The sequence below is a fragment of the Triturus cristatus genome, chromosome 5_1, assembly GCF_964204655.1.
Source record: "Triturus cristatus chromosome 5_1, aTriCri1.1, whole genome shotgun sequence".
In the NCBI taxonomy this organism is placed as follows: Eukaryota; Metazoa; Chordata; class Amphibia; order Caudata; family Salamandridae; genus Triturus; species Triturus cristatus.
The window spans coordinates 609,536,172-609,562,471 of record NC_140587.1 but is presented as its reverse complement, the minus strand read 5'-3'; the positions used below and the strand labels follow the sequence as shown (position 1 = coordinate 609,562,471).

The 26,300-nt window shown below is 47.7% G+C and overlaps 1 protein-coding gene across 1 annotated transcript in view; it reads right to left on the bottom strand.

The window, feature by feature from the left end:
• Positions 1 to 23,923, bottom strand: part of GGH (gamma-glutamyl hydrolase) — a 161,202-nt gene extending 137,279 nt beyond the window's left edge. The window contains exon 1 of the mRNA XM_085605539.1: positions 23,690 to 23,923. Coding sequence (XP_085461665.1) covers positions 23,690 to 23,903 — 214 coding nt within the window. The 5' untranslated portion in view covers positions 23,904 to 23,923. The remainder of the gene's footprint in view (positions 1 to 23,689) is intronic.
• Positions 23,924 to 26,300: the final 2,377 nt, after the last annotated feature.

The following is a 26,300-nucleotide window of genomic DNA, read 5'->3' as shown; positions in this document are numbered from 1 at the left end:
ATTCTCCACAGTTCACGGGGCCCACAGGCTAGAGTGCAATGGGCTGTAAGTCTGTAAGCAATAGAATGTGTACATTTCTGTGATAGAACTGTGGCTACACGCAAAACTGTGCGCGTGCTCTGTATATCAATGTATTGTTTTTTGGGTAGCGGCTTGAAACCCATTCAGTGTTTGTCAATAGCCACCTTGGGCAACGTCTGTGTATACCCATGGCGCGCTGTAATCCGCACCGGCACAGAACTGAAAGTGCGCTGTGTGCGCGTTGTACTAAAACACTCACATGAATGGATCGGTTTTGCAGCTAGAGTGCAATGGGCTTGAAGTCTGTAAGCAATAGAATGTGTACATTTCTGTGGTAGAACTGTGACTACACGCAAAACTGAACAGTGTTTGTAGTGCGCCTCGAGGCGTGTGCACGCGGGGTGGGAGTTCTGCTCAGATTGAAAGTGCCACGCATGGCCCGGGGCCACCTGGCAGCCGTGACTCACTCCTTTGGGAAGCTTCTGGCACTGATGGAGCAGTATGTGCGAGTGAGAGCGGGAGGAGCTTGTGAAGTGGGAGAATGGAGAAAAAGTACGGAAGGTGAAAAGGAAGCAAGGAGAGGGAGAAAGGGGCAAAGAGGGGGCAAAAGGAGGGTGCAAGGGAGGTACATGGGGAGCAAACAGCACGACCCCATGAGGAGAACAGGACACATGGAGAGGGCGAAAAGACTGGGTGGGGTTACAGGTTATAGAGAAAGACCTAAAGCGAGCGCTTACGGGAACACATAAGAATGCCATTAATCAAGCAGGATGGCTCTGTCTCCCTTCACGCCCAGGGAGGAGGGAGATGCGAGCAGAGCATCAAAGGGCTGGGTGAGAAGGGAGGGGGGAATGCAAGGGTCAAAGCGGCGAAAGTGAAAGTACTCCAGCAGAGCATCAAAGGGCTGGGTGAGAAGGGAGGGGGGAAATGCAATGAGCAGAGGAGCAGCTGTGCACGTGCATGTGATCTCGTGCACTCAAGGTTTAGGCCAGCCAAAAGTGTGGGTAGCACTTTGAAATTCCCACATATAAAATGTCTCTTTCGAGCCTTTGGCTCGCGAGACCTAAAAAGAGGAGAGACATAGAAGTAGTATGTGGAGGGAGGGGGCAGAGTTAAAATGTGGAGAGAGACAGAGGCGAGGAGGAGGGGGGCAGAGGTAAAATGTGGAGAGAGACAGGAGGCGAAGCGGAGGGTTGCTTCATGCCTGACACAGGAGTTTGTAGACGCTGCGGTGCACGTTCGGGAGCAGCCAACAGCGAACACACAGAAGGAGGGTTACCGGCTACAAGAAACATGACGGTGGTAGAAAGCGTCGGGGACAGCGCCATTTGAAGAGGGGGCTGTACAACAGTGACATGTGTTATTCTGTTTTTTTAAATCGCCACGGCCGCATCAAGCACTGCTGGAAAGGGGAAGGTAACCTGGGCGCTGCGGTGCAGTGCTGATTTACGAACGGATTAGCCGTTGAGGTATAAAGTTCACATACCTGTGAGCCATCGAAGCATAACCATCTCGGGAAGCAGGCCCAATGCAGGCAACCTTGCAAGAGATTCCAGAGTGGAGGTTTAACTCTATAGATGAGGTGTTTTACCACAAACGTGCGTTCGGCGTCCGGATTACTCTTGGTGCATGCGTATAATGTATAGTTGCGCATGCATGTTAATGTGCACTATTTTTTTTTAAAACAATTACGCTGTGTAAGCGTAACGACACTGAAGTTAGGTGGTGCGGCTTCCGGAATCAACAGAAGTTACATATCGGATGAAGAGCCAATATTAAGCCTGCTAACAGGCCACTTTATTTAGTTGCACCTGGAGACTGCTAGTTCTGAGCGTGCTGCGCCCTCCCGAATACCCTAACGCCATAATTTACGCGCTAATCGCGTTTTTTAAATCTACCTGTTGTGTCTTTTTATTTAAATTTAGTTGTTTGCCCTTGTTTTTATAACAGCCCTCACCTGCACTATAAATTGTACAATCACCGCATTTCGCGGGCCCTTGTCCTGGCAGTGTTACTTTTGGCAGCCATATTGGGTGAGTGTGACGCCTGACGGCGCCACTTTTGCTTGATGGTCTGACGTCACAAGGACGCCAGACATATACTTAAGGGGGTCAAACTAGGTGCTCAGTCACTTAGGGACCACTTTATTTAGTTGCACCTGGAGACTGCTAGTTCTGAGCATGCTGCGCCCTCCTGAATACCCTAACGCCGTAATTTACGCGCTAATCGCGTTTTTTAAATCTACCTGTTGTGTCTTTTTATTTAAAGTTAGTTGTTTGCCCTTGTTTTTATAACAGCCCTCACCTGCACTATAAATTGTACAATCACCGCATTTCGCGGGCCCTTGTCCTGGCAGTGTTAATTTTGGTGGCCATCTTGGGTGAGTGTGACGCCTGACGGCGCCACTTTTGCTTGTTGGTCTGACGTCACAAGGACGCCAGACATATACTTAAGGAGGCCACGCTTTCGCGCAGTGGATACGCGCAGCGGTCGCCGGAGTTACGCCAGAGTTCAGCCCGTCTGTGCCCGTCCGTGCCTGGCCGGGCCCAGGGGCCATGACTCCTTTGCAAGGCTCCTCGGACAGAGTTATTTATTCTGGTGAGGCTTTGGAATCTTTACGTCCCACTCTTCATAGAAACTGCACTGTATGTTCTGTTCCGATATATGGGTTTGAATGTGCTGGTTGTGGTTTTGTTCCTAGTAACATGTCCAAGTGTAAAGTTACACAGTGCTGTCACACTCGGGGTAGACGGCGGAGACGGCACACACACTTTATTTGCAATACACTCCAGTTTTGGAGTATTAACTGTCGATCCCTCCCGAAACATAAGCATCACATCCATGACTTTATTGTTGATGAGCAGCCTGATGCGTTGTTTCTTACCGAAACGTGGCTCCAGGATTGTTCTGGTCCTGATATCGCCGCTGCTGTGCCTAACAACTATGTTATGGTAAGACTGGATAGAATTACCGGAAAAGGGGGAGGGATTGCTATTATTTTCAAGGCAATATATACATGTAAGTTTGTAGCTCTTCCTAGGTCTGGAAGTGAGACTGCACTTTTTAAACTAACTATTAATCCTCAATTCACTTTATCGGGCCTTCTGATCTATCGCCCTCCTGGGAACACTTTTTCTTGGATATCCTCATTAGCTGACATTATAGCTCCTCTACTTCTTAGGGCAGCCAATTTTACCATCATTGGTGACCTTAATTAACATCTTGAAGATCCACAGTGTACAAATAGCAAACGCTTTTTGTCTGATTTAGAGGCTTTCAACCTCTCTCTGCTTAACACTGGCCCCACCCACTCTGCTGGTCATCAACTGGATCCTATTCTTTCCAATCTTTCTTTTGACTGCTCTCAGAGTGCCCGTCCTTTGGAATGGTCTGATCACTTTGCTGTTCATTATTCCTTAATATACACTAAGAACCAGGAAAATAGAATCTTTGATAAGGGTGCACCTACTCATCGTTGGGGTAAACTTGATATCAATAAGTTTAATCAATACCTTTCAAACACTCGTCCCGAGGAATGTGAGAGCTCGGTTGTGGAGATGAATACTGACGTCTCCCACTGGCTCACAAATGCTGTTACCACTCTTCTTCCGCTTACCTCTAAACATCTCAGGTCTCACCGTCCCCCTGCGCCTTGGTTTTCCATCGAATTGAAGACCTTACGTACTAAATGCAAGGCTTTAGAACGTAAATGGAGGCACTCTTATTCAATCTTACAGAAGACTATTTATAAAGAGGCTCTAAAAGAATACCATCTAAAATGTAAAACTGCGAGAGCTGCTTACACTCTAAACATTGTAACACAAGCTCAGAACTGCCCTCGTACTCTCTTCTCTGTAGTCAAAAAATTGACAGGAGCGGATACCATTCCAACACCTCGACCTTTAGATGAGGCCCAGTGTAATTCCATTGCGGAATTCTTTATCACGAAGGTCAAACTTATATATGATTCTATGAGCCCTTCTCTGAATGCTGGGGAACTTGGCTCTGCACAGGCTGTAGGGATCGAACTGCTTCCTCCCATGGTGAAGACGTCACAGTGGCAATTGTTTGATGATATCTCGTTCTCCACCTGTTTAAACAGTATAAAATCCGGTTCACCACATGACCCTGTACCAGTCAAAATTCTTAAGCTGCTGGATCTTGAACCTCGGCGAGTTCTTATGAGACTTTTAAATGCCTCATTACTTGAATCCCAGGTGTTACAGGATTGGAAGCACGCAATGGTTGTCCCCCTCCTAAAAAAAGCTGGAGCCGATGCGTCCAATCTTGCCAATTTCAGACCGATATCCTTGCTACCTGTACTTTCTAAAGTGCTGGAGAGGCATGTCAACACTCAATTATATAATCTAGTGGAATCTTCGGGATTTTTGCATCCATCTCAGTCTGGCTTCCGTGCTCACTATTCCACTGAGACCGCCCTTCTCGGGGTAACGGAGAGTTTAAGACACGGTATCGACCACGGGGAAACATCTGCGCTCATCCTTTTGGACTTAAGCGCGGCGTTCGATACCGTGTCCCATTCCATTCTCTTGAACTCTCTTCGATCCCTGGGATTGGACGGTCCGACTTTGACTTGGATTGCCTCCTTTTCAAGTGAGCGCACCTTCCAAGTCTTTTCCACGAAAGCCACTTCTTCCACCTGTCCATCGGCATATGGTGTTCCTCAGGGGTCTAGATTCAGCAATTTATTGTTCAACATCTACGTGAGACCCCTGGCTTCTATTGCATAAGACGCTGGGCTGACTATTTTTTCATATGCCGACGATACTCAAATTGTTTTCTCCCTCTCCAGCAGCGAGAGCAATGATACCTCAGTTCTGAAAATTGGGTTGTCACGTATAGCTGAGTGGATGCAGAGGAATCTCCTCAAGTTAAACGGTGACAAAACTGAAATTCTTATTTTTGGGAAGCAGAAAGATCTATGGGGCCCGCAACACTGGCCTAGCGAGATGGGACCGCTCCCTCAGCCATCCCCTGTGGTCCGCAATCTCGGCTTTCTCATTGACGATAAATTCTCAATGAGGCAGCAGGCCACTCAGGTGGCCGCCATTTGCTTTACTACTCTGCGTTGGCTCCAGAAAATTCTATGGATGCTGCCTCTAGCCACCAGGAGAACCGTTGTCCAGGCGTTAGAAACCTCTCGCCTGGACTACGGAAATGTCCTCTATCTTGGTGCCGATGCAGCCACTATAAATAAACTTCAAGTTGTTCAAAATTCAGCAGCTCGTCTTCTTTGTAACATTCCTAGGAGACTTTCAGCCACTCAAGCTTTGCGCGACCTACATTGGCTCCGGATCCCCAGTCGCATTAATTTTAAGGCTATTTGCTATCTCTTTAAAATTAAGCAGAGTTCGGCCCCTAAATACCTGCAAAATCTGGTTCAACTCTAGAAGCCAAATCGCACATTGAGATCTTCTGCTAACTGCGATTTTGTCATTCCCCGTTTTAAGCTTGTAAGAATGGGAGGACGAGCTTTTTCCCATCTAGCCCCCAAATACTGGAATGCCTTACCTATCACCTTGAAATCGGAAAATAATTTTTTCATTTTTAGAAAAAAATTGAAAACCTTGCTTTTTAAATGATTTGCATGCCGCCCTAGCTGTTTCCTGGCGTTGCCTTATTAGTGGTCTGTTTTTCTTCTTGAGTCTATCCCTTCGCGCCAGGAAACCCACTGCGGGTAGCTGTTGCGCGTTATAAGCTCAAATAAATAAATAAATAAACAAACAAAAAAAATGCAAAAGTTAACTAATGGCAAGCGGCGAGAAATTACCCAGCAATAGGCGGAGTTTCACCACGCATATAGATCACTAGATGTCTCGGAGAGAAAAAGCATGCGCGCTGCCTAGGTGAGACCTAAAAAGTTGTGGTTGAGGAATACCTTGCCCCCTGTGGCAGGCACCCCATAATGCCTGCCACACCGTGCATGGTTGTAAAGAGGGGTCCCATAGGTACCCCCACGAGCCACAACAGGAGGCCTCAGGGTGAAGGGGGGCCTTCTACGGGCCCCCTAAGTCAGATTCCGACAGCTGTTTCGTGTTGGGCAAAACGATTCGGAACGGCTGTCAGGATCGGTCATTGTAATCTCTCGGTCTGAATCCGTGTCCATAGAGCTGTACGATTAGTCTCCGAACAACTCTGGCTGTTCGAATGGCGTTCAGAACCAAACTGAACAGCCCGGTTTCCCTGCATATAATCTGTCGCTCGGAAATATATCCGATTCGCTCGGAAACATAGGCACGAATCGGATTCAGAGAGTCCAAATCCCATTCGGAGCCTTTACGACCAACATCGTAATCAGCCACTTAGTATGTTAGCTGAACGGTGCCCCAGCTGCTTTGATTCGGCCGGCATTCAGATTGCTTTCAAATGGAAGTTATTTGATTCTGAATGACAAAGGTTGTTGTGGGATGAAACCGGGAGTACCCTATGTGGTGACGGTTTCCAGGGTCGTGACTTGCTGTCATAACATGTTGTTTCCAGCTGCATGTACAGTCAAAGAGGTGACGATTTGGCCTTCAAAGGCTATTTTTAATGTGAACTTTAATAAGTTGAGCAGGAGGAAAGCCTTGTTGTTCCAGAAGAAGGTTTCTTTAACATCTGCTGGAGACACTTTTGATTTCCAAGATGAGAGATTTTCTTCTGAAACACAATTGCTACTACGCAATAACCTTCCTCAACATTTTGGAGAGCTTTTGCACTGCATATTTAATGCATCTAACACAGCGGAAGTAGTTTTTTTTTCTTATTCCTCATATGACCTCTGTAGCTATAGCAACCACTCTACCTGTTCCACCTCTGGTACATATAACTTGGTGGTTCCACTCTCAGCTGATGTTCTTTACAGGAAATACCCGTAACATGCAACCTGAGCTGACCAGAGGTTTCAATCATTGTAACTTATCCTATCCCTTAATGTAACATGACTCATCCAGGAAAAGGATCATCCAACAAATTCCAAAACAACCCCATATCTGGTCTATGTGCATTTACCCTGTGATCTAAGGCTCTAAAATATCTTACAGAATTCCACCAAGCATTCCAAGTGTGAGGTACCGTCTGGCTTCACCATTTACAAATCTCTCTCCTGGCCAACAGGATCAGATAAAGCACCAATTTATGATGCACTCCCCCTGGCGTGGATATAATACCAAATACTATAAGAGTTGGGCTTACCTCCACGACAAAACCCAAGGCCCTTGAGATGGTCTTACCCACACTTCTCCAGAAGTCTTGTATCTTGGAGCAAGAAGCAAAAGCGTGAATATCGGCTGCATTCGGACAGCCACATCTCAGACAGCTAACTTTGCCACCGCCCTTTATTCTGGATATCTTAAGAGGTGACCAATAAATCCTGTAGAGTGTGAAACAATGGTTCCTTCGGATTGCAGCAGATTTAACCAGTGGGCTAAGAATGTCTAGAGATACTTGCCATAAATCTTTCAGCTCGTCCCTGGGCAAGTAGTTCTCCCAGACCAGGTATGGCTGTTCCATCTTTCTATCTACTGCTGCCAGAAGGTGATTATACCATTGAGCCACTTCTTTCTTCCTTGGGGCCAAATCTTGTAGTTCATTTTCCATGTGATTGTCCTCCAATAGGGGCCAAAGTTGGCTCTTACACCAAGATGAAAGCTGATAAAACTTAAACCTAGACAGAGCTCCGCTCGTGATATGATTCCAGAAGTCCCAAGGATGACATTTATTACCCACTACGAGATCCTTGCAGTGCGAGACTCCAGCCTCTTTTAGTGGATAAGCTAGAGCGTCCAGAAGACACTCCAGTGTACCAGGGGAATCCCACACTGGGGCCCAATCACTGTAATAAGAAAGTCCCAGCAATCTCTACAGTCCGACCATAACTTGGCCGCCAAACGCAACGTCTTCAGGTGGACTTTTTAAAAAAAATTAGGAGAGCCAAATTTATACATAAATCCTTGCTCCACTGTACCTACTAGCATTCCTTTAAACATGCCGCCTATCAGTGAGTCATCTGGAGTGAGCAGTAATATCCTACAGTTTTTTAGTTGGTAGGCCCAACAATACAACTGAAGGTCTGGTAGGCCCATGCCTCCTCACAGTAATTTGCGTCTAAGTTTTTTCCAGGACAGCCTAATCCCTTTGCCTGCCCAGATGAAAGAAGATATCTTACCCTGGATTTTAAGAATATCAGCTTTTGCAAACTCTAGGGGGATATTATTGAACAGATAAGTATTTTTCGGGAGAACGCACTTCTTGATCAACTTAACCCGACCATAATGGGAGAGTGGGATGTTTTGCCATCTTTTTAATAAAACATCAACCTCTTTTGAAGCTCTATCCAAGTTAATTTTAGGAATTTGAGTAAGGTCCCGAGTTATTATAACTCCCAAGTATCTGAGCTCCCTAGCAAAGATCTCCTCCTGATCAATGATATTCCATGCCATGATCTCAGTTTTGTCTTGTTTATTTCATAGCCTGATAATTTCCCAAAAATCTGGGCTTCCACAAGAAGCTCCGGGAGAGTAATGTTAACGCTGGAGGAAAATAAGATCAAATCATCCACATATATCGCTAATTTCCTCACAAACCCATTTACTTGAAAAGGAGCGATCTTCTGGTTTAGTCTTAAACTCTGGGCTAATGGTTCTATATATAAATCAAACAAAATGGGGGACAACGGACAACGCTGCCTAGTACCACGCCCTATTTTGACAACAGGAGAGAGGTTACCATTAACCAAAATCTGAGCCCGGGGGGACTTGTATATCTTTTTAAGGACTTCCCTAAAGCCGTTGACGAAGCTAAAAATCTTCAGGGTCCTATCCAGGAAATGCCAGTTTACACGGTCAAAATCTTTGGCTGCATCGGCGGTAATAATTGAAAGAGGAGGACCCTGTGATGAGGCCAGATTGAATGCCCCAATTAAAGTAAGTACTAGATCCGACATCTGCCGTCCCGGTAAAAAACATTTTTGGTCCTCATGAAATATTGGCCCTATGATCTTACAGAGCCGATTATTCAAGATTCCAGCAAAGACCTTATAGTCAATATTTAGTAACGACATTGGCCGGTATGACTGGCACTGGGTTGGATCCTTTACCGGGCTTCAGGATTAACGCAATAACTGCATCGCTCCAGGAGTTAGGCAGAGGGGATGTACCATCCAAGATCTCATTATACAATTTCAGCCAGACAAGGATCACCTCCTCCCTCAAAATAGAGTAGACCTCAATCGGGATCGCGTCAGGGCCTGGTGCTTTCCCTTTCTTAGCTGTATCTAAAACTGTTAATATCTCACTCCCTGTTATTTCTAGGGTGAGGATTCCCTGACTGGCCTTAGTTAATTTTGGAAGCTGTTTCTCTTTGAGCCACCCATCTTTATGTTCCTCTACCACCTGAAGGTCTTCTCGATATAACTCTTGAAAAATTGCACGAAGGCTTGTTGTATAGTCCCTTTATCCTCTATGGTTTGTGTGCCAACTTTAATCTTGGTAATATAGTTGTTAGATCTGTCAACCCTACTATTCATAGCAAGAAGCTTACCACAATTCTCCCCCTGCTCGAAATCCCTCAATTTACTTGCCTCCCATTTTTGGAGTAAGATCTCTTCAGACTTCAGTCTAAACTTCAACTGCAGCTCTTCAACTCTCTTTATTAGGTTATCGTTTTCCGCTCCGAGGGGACCGCTCACCTTTAAATCTGCTTCTGCCCCTGCTATCTGTAGTTCTAAGTCGGCTAGTTCTTTCCTCTCAGCCCTAGCCCTAGCCCTAGCCCACCCCACAACCGCCTCTTTTAGTATCCCTCTCAGCCAGGCCTTGAAAGTATCCCAAACCACGTGCAAGGGGGCTGACACCAAATTATCCCAAAAGAAGCTGGCTGTTTCAGACTTTAGAAAACCAGGAGTTGAGGGTTGCAGAAGAAATCTCCTATTTAAAGTCCCCCTCCTCTGAGTAAACTCTGAGGGGAGTTCTAGGTTAAGAGCTACGGCACCATGGTCAGATAAGTGTATTGGCAGGTATTCAATTGAGCTGACTTTATCAAGATCAGAGTGCTCCATAAATATATAATCGATTCTGGAGTAATGAGAATTCTTCTTGCTATAAAAAGAGTATTCCCTACTCTCTCCCATTTTTTTCCGCCATACGTCACAGAGGTTAAAGTTTTTTAATATAGTCAAGAGATGGGCTTTGACGCGCAGAACTTTTTGTGATCTTAACTTGTACCTTTTGACTAGGGAAACCTTGGATTTATTTGGCTTTGATACGACCCCCTCAGTAAGCTGATCCCCTCTTTTTTCAAACTGTCCAGATTGCTGTGTGGCTAACTCCATAGAGCAAGGGGCGGTCTCATTCCTTAATTTAGTTATCTTGATTAATTTAAATGATTTATCACATTACCAGGCACGGCACTAAATAACTTTCTCCGTGGGTACCTCTAGACACAGTGCCAATATCCAGCTGTGACTGCTGCCTGGCAGCGGTGATGAGGGGCTTTCTTTCTGGATAAAATATACCACAAGGGCTGCTCCTACAATAGTTCGAGCAGGGACTGAACAGCTGATCGTGGAAAAGGCACCGGGCACGACGGCACTCTGCAAGTGCCACCGCTGCCCTAAAAAGCGAGTATATTGAGTCACTGCACATCCAGAAACCCACAAACCATAGCAATCAATGGTGCCCCCCTGCCCCTTACCGCATCTCACCGGAGCAGCGCCTCTGACCTCGCGTCTCCACTGCCTCGCTCCCCCTAGATTAGGCGAGCCGGAGGCGCCACTAGCTGTCCACGCTGCGGCATCAGCTCCGACTCCTTCTTGTTTTCCGGATCACTCGGGGCAGCAGGGAGGGCTCAGCATGCCCACCCCGGCAAAGAGGCTCTGACGGCGGCCCGAAGGTCTCAACCCGGCACCAGTCACCACGCGCGCGCCAAACGCAATGCAGAAAGGACAAAAGGCGAAAAGTAGAGCAGGTAACCACAAACTGTTTTTAGATTTCAGCAACAGAATCGCATAACAGAGGCATGAGGGCAAACGACCGGCGACCGGCTGACTAGCTGGCCGCCATGTTCCCCCTGGCCGCCATGTTCCCCAGGCAGACAATACAGCGGTATTAGTACACTTTTGTTAAGTGATTGGGTCTGGATTTGTTAGTAAGTTCCAGACTGCCTTCAGAGTGATTCCATCTTTTATACACTCCACGGTTTCCTACGGTTTTGAAGGCATACCGTTGGTAATTTTTTCATATTGTAGGTATTTTGGTTCTATTTGTGCTGCTCCCAATGGATGTTACACCTCGCGGCCAAACGGTGATGGAACTGCTACACCTGCTGCTGTGTCGTAATGCAGTGTTTTGGTCTGGCTTTGCTTCAAGAACTAAATGACAACTGGTCTTTGTCCTTTCAACCTGTATGGTTACATTGCATTAAGCGTGGGTTCTGCCGTCTACTTTGCACTTCTGAGTGTGCTCTAGGTATATGCCTGAATCAGTTCTCAAACTGTAATACTGCCACGGTTGTATTTGCATTTCATGTCCTTGCAATCAAATCTACATAGCACAAACTACCCAAAAGATCTGAATCCGGATTTGCCAACACCAAAGCCATCTCCAATACAGGACACCCAACGCACCACTTGTTGAGCTTTTCATTGATAAAGGACATACGGAGAATGACAGCCAATACGAAGTTATCAGCAATATTAAACCTACCACCAAGAGGCACAGACCTAGGCACCATCCTCAACAAAGAGGAACTCAAGTGGATATTATGAACTAATAGCTTGCACACTGTGCTCAATAAAATGGAGGGCTGGACCTCCCTGATTTAATTGTGGACTTGCCATTTCAGATATTTGGATCATATGGACCCGCATTTTGTTCTTGGTCTAGTGTGTATACCGCAATATGGCCACTTTCAGCTTCCCACGGAAACGGTCACACCAAGCTTTCAGGCTTACCCTGTTCTGAGATCTTTCTTAATGAACTGCGTGTTAAAAAACTTATTATATTTTTAGTGGTATTAATTGAGAGCAGAGTTGTCTTTTTATGTCCTTTCCTGAATCAGATAACTCTCTTCCATGCTCATTAAATGAATTATTATTGGTGTTTCACAGTATGCACTGGGTCGCAGAATGTACTTCTGTTTATTTCTATAACTCTTTTTATCTGGAATCAGATATTTCTCTCTCGCTACCCATTCATAATGTATCTTTCTGCCTCTTCTCTCAATATGGTGGCCCCATTGCCCTTCCCATACCTTGATCAGCTTTCTAGTATTTAATGTGCATGACTCATTCCATCCGGCTGGCTGGGGCTACACGGCGTAACGACTATCCTAATCATTGTAATTTTTAGAGCTTTAGATCCTTACTAGTGCATGCACTACCTTGGAATTAGACAATTCATACTCACCAGGGACCCTGATTGCAGGTACTACCAAAAAAAGATGGGTGGATAACCATACCGTCACGCCAGTATGATCTTTATCGCGGGTAAATCTGCCATGCGTGAACCTGTTTTTCTTTCACTAGCGAGTTACTGCTGTACCTTGACTTTTTATTAATTTATGTTTTAGCTCCTCAGAGATCAGTGGGGTGTGCATCCCGATTACGGACTCCATTAACTTAACCATGCATTATATTGGATATGTCATACTATTAGCACTCACCCGGGACCCTGCTCATAGGCACCACTTTCGGAGGTGGGCGGCTAAATTCACTATCTCACCGATACGATCTCCTTCACGGGTAAGTCCTCCCCGCTTCACCACCGTTTTTCCCACACTAGCAAGTAAATGTCGAATCTGGATTATTTATTTTTGAATTCTTAGAGTTTGCAGAGTCCTACGCCCGATTACGGACTGGTAAATATCAGAATGGCATTTTCATTCATCCCATGGCCATCACACTCGTGTTTCCTTACACGATAACTCATTTGAGAAAAACCACCAGATCAGTGGCTAATTAGACCACGTTCTCTTCATTTAGATTGCCCTACCAGGATGGGGTGATTATTATTATTAACTCTACTCTTGATCATGAAATTAGTGCATCGTCATTGACACAGGGTTCAATTTTCGTTTTGATAACCTTGAGCTGGTGCAGTTTACACAGGCACATATGAACGCATAATAATTGTGATTATACTGGAACAGCAGTGCATGCCTGTGATTGACTACACATTGGTCTTTTGTTTAGTCCCATTACGGTGAGATCTATATAACTCCTTTCTTTTTCTTGTTCCGCCCCCTTTTCCCTCCTTTCCCCTATTCTTTTCTTTGCAGTCAATTTCTCAGGCAAAAACTCTTGGGTCCTGATGATGGTCCCCAGCCCTAGTTGGGATCGAAACGTCATCGACTTTTGTGTCTTAACTTTAACTGTTTTACTTGTAGTCCTATGAGCAAAAGATGCTTTTTCAATTGTGACTTTCTTTATGTGCATTTACTTTTGAGTCACTCTCTGTATAAATGCATGAGGTCTGGAAATCTGGTGATTTCCAATCTTTTGCCCACTTATTCTATGTTTTATGGTTTTGAATGATTGTGTACTTTAATAAATGATCTGAGTCGCCATCTGGAGAAGATAAACATAGTTCTCATTATAGTTGTATGTTTCACTGTTTATCCCCTCTTGAAGAGACCAATGTTTTTGTTATAGCTAGGTATATGCCGTGGCATGCAACCACTTCAATTTATGGATATGGATCTGCTGATGTATTTGCTAAAAATTTCATTTTCAGTGCTGTCCTATGAGATTGCTGTTGCTACATTAGATGCTTCAGCTCCTGGATTCATGGATCCTGGCTTCTCCCCTGTGGCTACACCACCTCAATTGGGTTTTAGACCTTCGCACAGTACCGAGACCACTTTGGTAGCAGTGATCGACCACATCAGATGTTCTTTAGATAATAACACCCCCATACTACTTGTGCTGTTGGACCTCTCCTCAGCATTCAATACTGTACCACATCCTAGAATGCTGCAAAGATTGCATGAGGCAGGAATCGATGGACGGCATTATCATGGTTCAAGGACTTTCAAACCCAGATTATTAATCTGGGATCCTATAAATTGCTCACCTTGAAACTTAATAAACGGTTACCACAAGGCTCATGCTGGAGTCCTACACTTTTTAACATCTACGTGGCCCCCCTTGCCAACCTTGTTAAAAAGTTTGGCTTTCAACCATTGTCAAATGCTGATGATACGCAGCTAATATTTACCCTTAATAAATATTTGAACAATACTAAAGCTTGTTTCTCAGTAGGTATGATAGCACTTGCTTTGTGGATGGCGGATAATTGTCTCCAACTTAATGCCAATAAAACTGAAATCATGCTGTTTGGTAAGGCTCAACAGGTCTGGATACCCGACTGGTGGCCATTCGGACTTGGTATACCTCCTTCACCCAGACTGGTAGGGAAAAACATGGGTGTCCACCTTGATCAAGCACTCGCAATGAAAGAACAACTAGTTACTACTACTAGTACATGCTTTCATATGCTGCGTTTACTACAAAGAGTTTTCCCCTTTCTTTCACATTCGATTAGGAAAACGCTGGTCCAAGCCACTGGTCATCAGCCCCTTGGATTACTACAATGCCCTCTTGGCTTCTATTAATGAGACTATCCTAAACAAACTGCAAGTTGCCCAAAACACTGCAGCATGTCTCATCTTGATTCAATGAGATCCTCTTTTGCATGTGCTTCATTGGTTGCCAATTAGCAAGAGGATCATCTTCAAGGTTTGCTGCCTGACTCACAACTCCTTGCATGGCAAAGCGCCAAGCTACATTACTTCAAAGCTCGTCAACTATCATCCTTTCAGAACCTTAAGATCCAGCGATGAAGCCTTGCTTTCAGTACCTCGTACCCCTAAATCCCACTAAGGAGGTAGACCCTTTTCCTAACTAGCCCCTCTGCTCTAGAACAAGCTCCCATTTCACATATGTCGATGCACAGACCATTATAAATTCAGAAAATCTCTCAAAGCATCGTTATTTCTGGCCTAATTAATCTGCTCCTCTGCCTGCAAGCTGAGTTGGGCCGAGATACTTCTTCAGGGGGATTCGTGCACATTATAAATTATATGAGTATGACATAACACTATCAGCTGGCACACCATCGGTGGCTGCGGATAGGGTTGGATATGTCTCAACGGAAACATTGTCTGTGGAAGCTGGTTCCATCAAGTGTCTTAATGACTCTCGAGACATGTGAAACATAGCTGGAGTTTCTTGCATTTTAATTCAGCACTTTTTATTTTTGTAATTGGTATTTTTTTATATTGCATATTTCAAATTGGCTTTTGTGGCAATTTGGCTTTCGTTTTGCTTCAATATTAAAGTGAATTATTATACATTTTTATGATTCTAGGCTCATATACACATTACGTTTAATTTTAGGAAATGGCTTTAATTTCACCTTTAAGTGTTTGTCTCCCTCCAGCCAAGTAGTGGATGTTGTGGGTTTCAACAGGGCCCATGCACAAAAGCTTCCATTTTACAAATGTATGTTCAAACTTCACATCCTTTTAGATGGTGACTTTTAACCTACTTTGCACGTACATGATAACGTACTCAGAAAGTATTCTACTTGCAAAGCACATTTCTTCATAAGCATTTTTATCACAGCATTACATTATGGTCAAGGATAAAGTACACTGAGCATGCTGCCCTTGTATGTTGTTGTCTGTTAGGAGGCCGCACTGAATTGGAAATACAAACAATATAATTGCACAAGTCCTCAGACACAGTGCGAACGGAGCCAGTTCTATTACATAAACTGTTTCTGAAACTTAGTTATGGGAGATGAGCACTTCCATGGATTATCCTGGATGGTCGCCTGCGACTGATTGCCAGCCCTGCCGACTTCCATCACTATCCTGAAAAGGACGACGGCCTGTTCTACACCAGACTTACCTGACCTCGCTGCGTTTCTCCTCCGTCTCTCCGACGTTGTGTCTGGGACGTCAGGGGAGGGGACTAAGCTCCTCCCAGCCCGTGACGATACTAAAAATAAAATGATAATAACTTCATTTATTATCATTTTATTTTTTCTTTCACATTGCTCCTTGAGCAGTGGGGTGACTCTCCACCTCTTTAGCGGGCGAGCAGCCACTGCAGAATGCCGGGCCCCAGGGGAAGCAGAGTCGCAAACTAGTCTTCCCCCGGGGTCTTTCGCGCAGGTATAGGACCAGGCAGGGTCAAGGGGTGGAGTTAGGGGGTGGGTATAAGAGCGCAGGGGAGGAAGGCGACTTCCTCTTCCTGCGCTCGGCACCATCGGGAGGGTTTAGCGAAGGGGAAGAGTAGGGGGCGTGTAGAGTAGGGCAAGGGCCTGGGTCGTTTGGTTGGCGTGTCCGGCGGTTTGGAGTAGCGTCGGGTGTGCACGGGGCAGAGGCTGAAGGAGGAGCGGCGCGTGGCGGCGGAGGCGGGATGGTGTCCTCGGAGGAGGTGAGGCGGGCCTTGTTGGTTCTGGGGCGTGCCGGGCGGGAGGATCTCCTCCGGCCCGGTGTGCTGGGGGAGGCGTGGGTTGGCTTTGAGCGCGGCCCGCGGGCAGCTTCGGCGGTGGTGGCGGCGGCGGTAATGGCGTGTCAGGAGGAGCCCCCGCCACCGCCGTCTCTGTCAGGGATACGTGGGAGGGGGCGGGGCTCTCGGCGCTCGTGGCCGGCACGCGGAGGCCGGCGTAGGAGTCTGCCTCCGCGCCTTCATTTTCCCCCACTGGCTTTTCAGGCCCAGGGGGCAGGGGGGGGCGTGTCTTCTGCTCCGTCCACGGGGGAGCAGCTAACGGAGGCATCGTGCGAGGTATGTCGGCCCGGAGACGAGGGGAGGGAGGTGGGACCAGGGGCAGTGGGGCCTAGTAGTCCGGTGGTGGCAGCTGGGGAGGGCAGGCACGATGGAGCAGTGGTGGTTGTGGGAGGGGGGGGCTTGGTGGCTCTAGGGGGGGGGGGGAGAGTGAGGAGGTTGGCGCGGGGGGGGCTGCGGGGGTCACGGGGCGGCGGCGGATGCGCCAATCGACCTGTCACGGGGGTCCAGGGCCTCTACACCGTGTTTGGCGGTGAATGGTGCGGGCGGCAGGGGTGGGCTGACAAGGGGCCGTGGTGCCCCCACAGGCTGGGTTTTGGCCGCCTGAAGGGGGGTTTCTTGGCTACTGCCCCCCCTCCACTCCCGGGTTGGGGCGCTTAGACGTGGGAAGACAGGCTCCAGGAGCATCGCATTTTGGCGCAGGTGGCCGAGGCTTGGCGGGCGGACCATAGCGCGCGGAGGGTGGGGCGGTGTGGGAGGAGGAGGTTGAAGGGCCCCCGACGCCCACGTCTGAGGAGGAGAGGTGGGCGGAGCGAGAAGAGTTGATGAGATCAGAGAGGGAGAGGTCGCCGGTGGAGGTGAGTGACAGGGGGTCACGGGGGCAGACAGGGACGGCCAGGACGGCTTTGAGGCCGGATGGTGCAGGGGCCCACTCAGGTTCGAGCGGCCTGAGGGGTAGGGGGGGATCCAAGTCGGCGGCTGTCGGCAGAGTTCGGGGGAGTACGGCGGGGCGCACGACGGCCCCATGTCGCCATCAAGAAGCAGTAGGGCGGTCCGCAGCGGCCATCCCTCCGGCGCGGGAGCAGCAAAAGGCGTCGGGTGTGAAAGGGTCGCGGGTGTCTGGCACTGTGAGTGGCAAGGGTGTGAAGAGAGCGGTGAGAGAAGTGTTGTGGGCGCCTGAGGGTTTGGAGGCTGAGGCGGAGTTGGATTATGAGGAGGAGAGTGAGGAGCTTGAGGATGGGGAGGTGCGGGATGACTGTGACCTGTCGGGCGCGGGCAAGGACAACGGAGACATTGGTGTGTTACAGGTGCCCCAGAGACCGGCGGCCAAGGAGAAGGCAGAGACACGAAGGGCGTCCACCTCCGGAGGCCGGCCCAGTGAGCGCCACCCGGCATTGGCAGGTGAGAAGGCTTGGTGGTCAGTGTGGGATGGTGGCCCAAAGGGAGGAAGGAAGAAGGCGTGTAGATCAATTGGGGTGGGAGAGGGTTCAGTGAGGGAGGTTGGGGAGGCTCCGAAGGGTAAGGCCACGCAAGGGGACAAACCAGTCGGGGGTAAGGCGGTGACTTCAGCGGGGGTACAGACGGAGAAGGAGGACGGGACTGGGGACAAAGGGGACAAGTCAGGGGAGAAGCACCTGAAGAAGCTGCCCTACATGGGTTTGGCTATGCCCTTGGGGTCGCACTTGTCTGAAAAGATTAAGAGTAAGATCTGGAAGCATGAGTATGTGGACGTTTTTAAATTATTGCACCGGGAAGTGCAGGCCAAGGAGGGCTCAAAGGAGGAGGAGTGGGAGTTGACTAGGCGGCCGAGGGTACCGGTGAACATGGAGAACTGGACGTCGGCATTTCTCATTTATGCGAGCATATACTCCGAGAAGCATCTGGACAGGGCCATCGCGTTGTTAAAGTATATGGACATAATTAGGAAGGCCCAAATGCAGTTTGGGGGTTTCGCGTGGCTGAGTTATGATGAGGAGTTCAGGGCGCGGGTTAGCGCGAACCCGGAGAAGCATTGGGGCGAAGTGGATCAGGAATTATGGATGCAGTGGATGGCGTCAACGCATTCCTCGGCATCGACACACACGGCTAGAGGGTTGCCGGTCACGTACCGGTCGTTTCAGTCGCGTCCCGCCCAAAGCGGGGCGGGAGGGAACACAGCCAGTACAGGGGGCGCAGGGCAGGCCAACAAGCCCGGCAGCTACAATACCGGGGCCTGTGGGAGTTACAACAGGGGATACTGTTCCAGGTATCCGTGCAAGTTCAAGCACGAGTGCTCTAAGTGTGGAGGGAAGCATGCACTTACACACTGCTTTATGCTCACCACCCCTTCCGAACAGTGGAGGAATTCCAAAGGTAAGGGTCCGGCTGGACAGAAGGGCTCCTACACCGGTTAAGGTGGGGGCTATGGCCCCGTGGCTCTCCCTCTACCCGGACAGGGAGGCAGCCTTGAAGATTCGGTGGGGCTTTACGGAAGGTTTTCGGGTCGGTTATCAAGGTCCCAGATCAAGGAGATGGGTCGACAACCTTAAGTCAGCTAAAGAATTGCCGGGGGTGGTGGCGTCCAAACTCTGGCAGGAGGTGGAGGAAGGGAGGATTGCCGGCCCCTTTTATGAATGGCCGATGGATGACTTGATTATTTCCCCGTTGGGGGTGGTGCCAAAGAAGGAAAAGGGGGAGTTTCGGATGATACATCACATGTCGTGGCCAGAGGGACAGTCGGTGAATGACTTTATCGCGGAGGAAGATTTGCGGGTGCTCTACGCGTCGGTTGATGATGCAATTCGATTGGTGCGGGTGTGTGGGCCAGGGGCGGAATTGGCGAAATGTGATGTGAAGTCGGCTTTCCGCCTGCTGCCTATACACCCTGCGGATTTCGCGCTCCTGGGGATGCAGTTCGGTGGGGCCATTTTTGTGGACAAAGTCCTGCCCATGGGGTGTGCAATTTTGTGCGCATTGTTTGAACTGTTTAGCACCTTTCTGCAGTGGGCGTTTGCACAGCTGAGTGGGCATCGGGAGGTCACACACTATCTGGACAACTTACTTTTCCTTGGGAGGGCGAGATCTGGGGACTGTGGCAGGGCTCTGACATGGTTCCAGGAGATGTCGAGGCAGTTTGGGGTCTCGTTGGCGCCGGAAAAGACTAGTGGGCCGAATTGTGTTTTGACATTCTTGGGCATTCAGCTGGATTCCACTGAGTGGACAGCGAGGCACCCTGCCGCGAAGGTAGCTGAAATTCAGGAGTGCCTTCAACGGGTGATTGGTGAGAAGAGGATCGCGTTGAGGGAAGTGCAGCAACTGTTGGGTTTTTTTAACTTTGCGTGCAGGGTGGTCAGGGCAGGACGGACGTTCTGCAGGCGGCTCGGCATGGCCATGTCGGGGGCAGTGCTTCCACACCACAGGGTCAGGATCTCCATGGGAGTGAGGGCGGATTTGAGGACAGGGTGGACGTTCTTGGCAGATTTCAATGGGGTATCGTTGGACTTTGTGGAGGAAAGGACGGTTTGGCACATTCAAATTTACTCGGATGCGGCTGGGGTGGCTGGTTTTGGCATTTTCTGGGATGGGAGGTGGGGTGCAGAGACCTGGCTGGATCACTGGATGAAGCAGGGGAGGAGCATTGCATTTTTGGAATTCTTTCCCTTGTTGGTGGCTCTTGCAGCGTGGGGTCCTGAGTTTCAGAACAGGGCGGTGTTGTTCCACGTGGACAACATGACGGTGGTCGAGTTGGTCAACCGACAGAGGGCCAGGGACCTGAGGGTGTTGCGATTGTTGAGGAGTTTCATGCTGACATGCTTGCGTCTGAATGTGGTTTTTCGAGCCAAACATGTTCCGGGAGCGAATAATGACATCGTGGATGCTTTGTCTCGTTCGCAGTGGCAACGGTTCCGGCGATTGGCACCTGGAGCGGATCTGTGCAAGACCGGGCTGCCGGACAGCATTTGGGCCTTGGGGAAGTGAGGGTGATAGGCCTAGTTGAGAATTCTATTGCTGCTACCACCAGGCGGACCTACAGACTGGCGTGGGCGGAGTTTGGAGCCTTTATGGGATGGAGCGGGGACTCTGCCTTTGGAGGACAGACCACAGTGGAACAAGGAGTGTTACAGTTTGTATTGCCCTGCATGGACAAGGGGTTGTCGACGGCGACCATTTCAGGGAAATTGGCAGGAGTGTCATTTTATTGTAGTTTGTTTTTTGATTTTGACCCTACGAAAAGTGTGATTGTCAGTAGGGCGCTCCGGGGTTGGAGCAGGGAGAGTGGGGGGGAGGGTTCTGAGGGAGGCCATAACGTTTGTTTTGGTAAGGTTGGTTGTGGCGTTGCCGCGCTGTTGTTATGATGAGTTTGAGGTTCGAATTTTTCGTTTGTGCATGATTTGGATGTTTTTGGGGGCTTTTCGGGTGTCGGAATTGTTGGGCACACGGGCGGGGGAGGGTCGGAGGTATGAGGAGATTAGGTTGGATGCGGGGCGATTGGGCATTTGGTTGGGTCGGTCCAAAACAGATCAGTTGGGACGGGGCAAGTGGGTGTGGTTGAGCGAGAAAGGTTGGGGGAGTGTATGCCCGGTGGCTGAATGGCGGTCGTTTGAGCATCACACACAGGTAGTGCAAGGAGAGATTTTTTGTCACAGGTCAGGTGCACGAGTGACGGCGGGTCAGTTGTTGGCAGTGCTGCGCATGGCATTGGTGCGTATTGGTTTGGAGCCGGCTGGTATTGGAACTCACTTGTTTCGGATTGGGGCGGCGACGGCGGCAGCCCGGCTGGGGTGGTCCTGGGATAGGATTCGGCAGATTGGGAGATGGAGGTCACAGTGCTGTGAGCAGTATGTGAGGAAGTGAAGGGTCTGGTCGTGCGGAGCCGGGGGTTTGGAGGGGTTGAGGTGGCAATTTTTCTGTGCGTGTCTAACATTTGTTTCTCCTTTAGGTGGCGTGGGAGGACCTGGGGCCAAGACGGTCACGTGGATTGTGGGGCATTCTTTTGTGCACTGGGCGTCGAAGTATGCGGAGCAACAGGTGTACGGCCGTAACCTGGGACTCAAAGGACAACATCACGAGGTGCACTGGTGGGGGAAAGGGGGAATGCGATGGGGGGCACTATTGCCCTGGCTCGCGACGATGGTCCCACAGAAGGGATGCCCGGATCTGTTGATCATCCAATTGGGGGGAAATGATTTGGTTCGGCTGTCGGGTTTGGCGCTCTTACAGCTGATGCAGAGAGACTTGGAGGTACTGAAACACAGGCTGGCAGGGGCGTGCATTGCCTGGACTGAGTTTGTCCCGAGGAAAATCTGGAGGGGCGCTGTTAAACATGGGGCAATTGAGAAGGCGAGACGGAAACTTAACAGAGCAATGCGAGTTTTTTGAGGGGAAAAAGACATTAAGGTGATCAGTCACCCAGGACTGCGACTGGAGGAACCACTATTGTTTAGGGATGACGGAGTGCATCTTTCCAGAATGGGGAAGGCGTACTACATGATGGAAATGAGAGATGTGGTCAGCAAGCTCTGGAACGAGGCAATTTGGTGTCGCAGAGATGTTTGAGCGGGCAGGGATGTGTGTGCTTTGTCCAGTCCTGGGGGTGGGGCAGGTATCCGCCCTAAAGGGGGCTACCTGGTTGGCAGTACTTTGGAGGGGTGGAGGGGGGAGTCATTAGCAGGCACACCCATCCCTCGGGGGGGAAGAGTGAACGAGGTGGGGGTATTGGAGGCATGAGTGAAATGGCCGATGAGAGCGGGGAGGATGCAAGGAGGTTTGTGGAATGGTGAGGAACGGAAGGGGCATGGAGTGGTACAAAAGGGGAGTGTGGAATGGGTGAAAGGAGTGAAGGGTTGTAGAGTGTTGGGGGAAGTTGTTATTCAGGTAATGTTTGATTATTGTTTAATGTTGTGCAGCCTGGTCCTAATAAATGGCCTTTTACGCTTAAGACACGGTGCGGTCTGTTTATTGCGCGATGGCCTTCAAAGTCAAAATCAATGTTAAGGAGAGAGACCGGGGGACACATCAGCAGCTAGTCTCCAAAGAAAAACATTTCTAACAGGTAGACTGGTGCTGGGAAAGAGTTAGTTCTCGGGGTAAACTCCCAAAGTGCAACAATTTATACTATACTCATGGCATTAAGTGGGCCAGGTCCTGCCGGTGCTGAGCACCAGCAGTTCTTAAAAGCAGGTGCCGAGGCGGGTCCCTATCGGGCTCTCCATTTTTACCTTCAGGGTGGAGGAAAAAACTTAACTATGCATCCATCACTGCTTTTGAGGTAATGTCAAAGAGACTCATTTTTCAGTTTTATATAGCGCTAACTTGCAGCAAACACGAGCACCAGTTACAATATACAAGGACATATTCATATTTTGAATCACAGGATGTTGAGCAGACGTGAAGCTGGAATCTGCTTTTGCAGCTCGAAAGTCGGTAGCTCTAGCCTAACAACACAACCTCGCCCACAATAGAAGCATTTTCAATATTGCATACAACTAAGTCATAGTTGCTGCTTATTTATCTTATACAATTTACAACTATTGGCAAAGACATTATTAGCCCTCGCATGTTGGAGGTGTCATGTTACTTGTTGTGTTATATAGCTGGATGAATGGATAGATGCAGCAAAATACCAGGGGGCAGCACACTATGCTAAGTACAGATTTTTAGTATAAGTGTTTTAAGCCAGGCCCTTATATACATCAGCCACGCCCCGCTGAGAGACCTCCCAGTTTTTTCATCCCACTTAAAGCCCTGACTATACTCATCATCCTATCACTTCCACCTCCCGCCCCTTTGACTAATGTGAACAAAACTTGGAAAATAATATTAAGGTGGCAAAATATATTTGGGGGGATTTTTTAGTAGACTTGTTAAATAAGGTCAGAGTTAGTTGCCATCCCAATATTGTTTTATTTCTGTAAGCACTACTCTCCCATACCTACAGAGTATAAATGTAATATAGACCCATTAATTCAGATGTCAATAATAGTTTGTAACGTGTATACATTAGTGCTACCGCATACCAAATGCGGTTCACAAATGAAAATACTTTGCCTTTTCGGTGGTACTGTAAATAAAGGCAGCAATTACTATTCTGTTACAGTATTCATTATTTTTTGTGGTTCTTCCGGGAACTCAATCAGTCATTAAAGTGAGCTAGCTACGCACCTCACACAGTGCTCTTACCTATGATGGGTCTGTCATTGACACCGCCATGGCTCAGACTGACAGCTGAGCCGCAGAGGAGCAGAGCGCCCCCTAGCAGCAGGAGCCACATAGGTCTCGGCGCCGTAGGCATTGGGGTCCTCATCTTGTGTACTGCTGCCCCTCGTCTGTTCTCGGCCCCCGGAACTAACTGCTTCTCAGCACAGCTGAAGCTACAGTGTACTCTACATTGCATCACCCAGCATCCGATTCCTTTGACGTAAGCCTGGACCTGTCATTATGGGAAGGGACACTGGGACATGTAGTCAGGCTGTGCACAGGCTCGGGTGTACACCACCCTGTGTGTATTGAGTCTGTAGGAGCCATAGATGGTTGAATCAACCAATCAATGGTTTTATGGGGCTGCTTATCACCCTTGAGGGTATCCAGGCGCGGGGGTTGGGGGACTGCTGTTGGGTGTTGTCACTCAAAAACAATATAACATTCTTGAAATCCAAACAAATTTTCCGTCCCAGCCAGAAAGAGATTAAGTTTAACTACCATTGACAACATGCAATTATTTTTCAGTCCCGCAACGTAGGGGGCAGGATGAGACTGTAACAGCCTTCATCGAATGATTCCATTTAATCTTGGTCATAGTAATTCCACTACAGATTGCCTTCACTAAACCACGGAATCCAAAATACTCAAATATCTTTACCGCTATGCTTGGCTTCTTCTGAAAACGTCGTGCTCTGTAGGACAGCGCACTATCATTAAGTTATTTGTCACAACGGAAACCGTAATTCAGTATGATAAAACGTAAACTAAACAAAGACTACATAATGTTAGTAGTTATAAAGTGCTACATGTCTTGTCAAGAATTTTCAAATGCGCTTAATAATGCGAAAGTAAAAAAGACAAAGGTCCTGATCTCGTGCTTTCTTAGTTTCTGTTCAGTCGTTATGAAATAAGGGAAACGACTACCATTGAAAGATGGCCGTGTAAACAACGGCCATTGAAACTAGAACGAACCTTGGGGCATATTATCAAGCCAGGCGATAAAATTGTATCACCTGGCTTGATAATATGCCCCCTTATACGTTAGGCCAACGCTGAGATACGTGTATTAAGATCACCAAAAGCTGTAATACTACTTTCTAGTGTGCCGAATTTTCTTGGTGCTCTTTAGTTGTTATACATTTCAATATGCTTCAGTACCCTACCGTCGGTCCGAGTAGAGGAAGGAACTGCAAAGTGAAATTGATTTGTATTGGGCAGCCATGTTGGCATGAAAAGACATTTAGTTTCACAGAGTAGCATCTCAGGTGATGTATTTTAGAAAAAAACTTCAAAGGCTCTTTTATGATTAAATCTACCGCTACGACTGTAGTAATAAGAAGCATGATTAGGATAGTGATGGATACATGTTTCGAACTAATAAGTTCGTAAAAACAATAAATATAACAGTAGTAAAATATATCTATTAGAACTAAGACTTTGACCAGATATCGTTATTCCGTTTAAATGAGGACTACATTCCCTTACGTAATGAATATTCGTGGTTATCAAGCAGAGGGTCAGCATTCTAAGATGGCCGACGTGGTTTACTATGCCTGCTTTAAAAAAAGTATTCTCAATTGTCTTTCTTTTATTTTGATTACATTATGCGGAACACGGATTGACAGTTTCTAATATTTTGCCGTATTTTGCTGGCTGGTCAACCCCGGAATATTCGAAGGATGATCAGACTGGGGTAGTTTTAGGCTTTTTCGCTTTTGGTATCTGTGTGGAACTCCACTCACTCACTGGGATTAAAACAACATTGCAGGGCTTTAAGTGGAATGAAAAAACTGGCGGGTCTCTCAAAGGGGCATTGCCGATGTAATTAAAGGCGTGGCTTAATAACACCTATACTAAAAAAATCTGTGCTTAGCATACTGTGCCGCCTGAATGGTAAATTTGCTGCTTCTATCATTGCTTCCAGATTAACAATACATACAAGTAACGTTCCACCTAGAACAAGCCAGCTCTATAGGCTTTGTCAGTGATTGTTAGTTGCATAAGCCAAATATGCAACAACTTTGGCTTCGTTGTATATAATATTGAAAATGATTCAGTTCTGAAATGATGAGACTGTGAAAGAACTAACAAGCATGTGCAATGCAATAGGTCTCGCATTTCGCGAGTTTGAGCTATTGGCAATGTAAATGACAATTCCTTTTATTTATGTTTGGGTTTTTAAAACCTAGATAAAATACATTGTCATTTACAGTGCCAATAGCTTAAACTCGCGTAAATGCGAGACCTAGTGCATTGCAAATGCTTGTTAAACCAGTTACCACACCAACTTGAGGGTTGGTATCTCATCAATGAATACATTATTTTCTAACTTGTCAATGGGAGAGGAATGTCACCTATCTACGATTCAGTAAGAATCGCAAAAGCCCTTTTATGTCTGAAATAGTTTGTACATTAAGAAAAGTTTTTTGTGGTGGCAACCCTCTGATTTTGTGTGTTGGAACCCAGGTCACCTACTCTTCACAAAGCAAAATGAGGTTCACAACATTAGCATAATAAACTTGACCTCAAGAGAAACAAGAAGACATGGCCCAAAACATAGCTGGCTATAAAGCAAGGGGATCTGAACTCA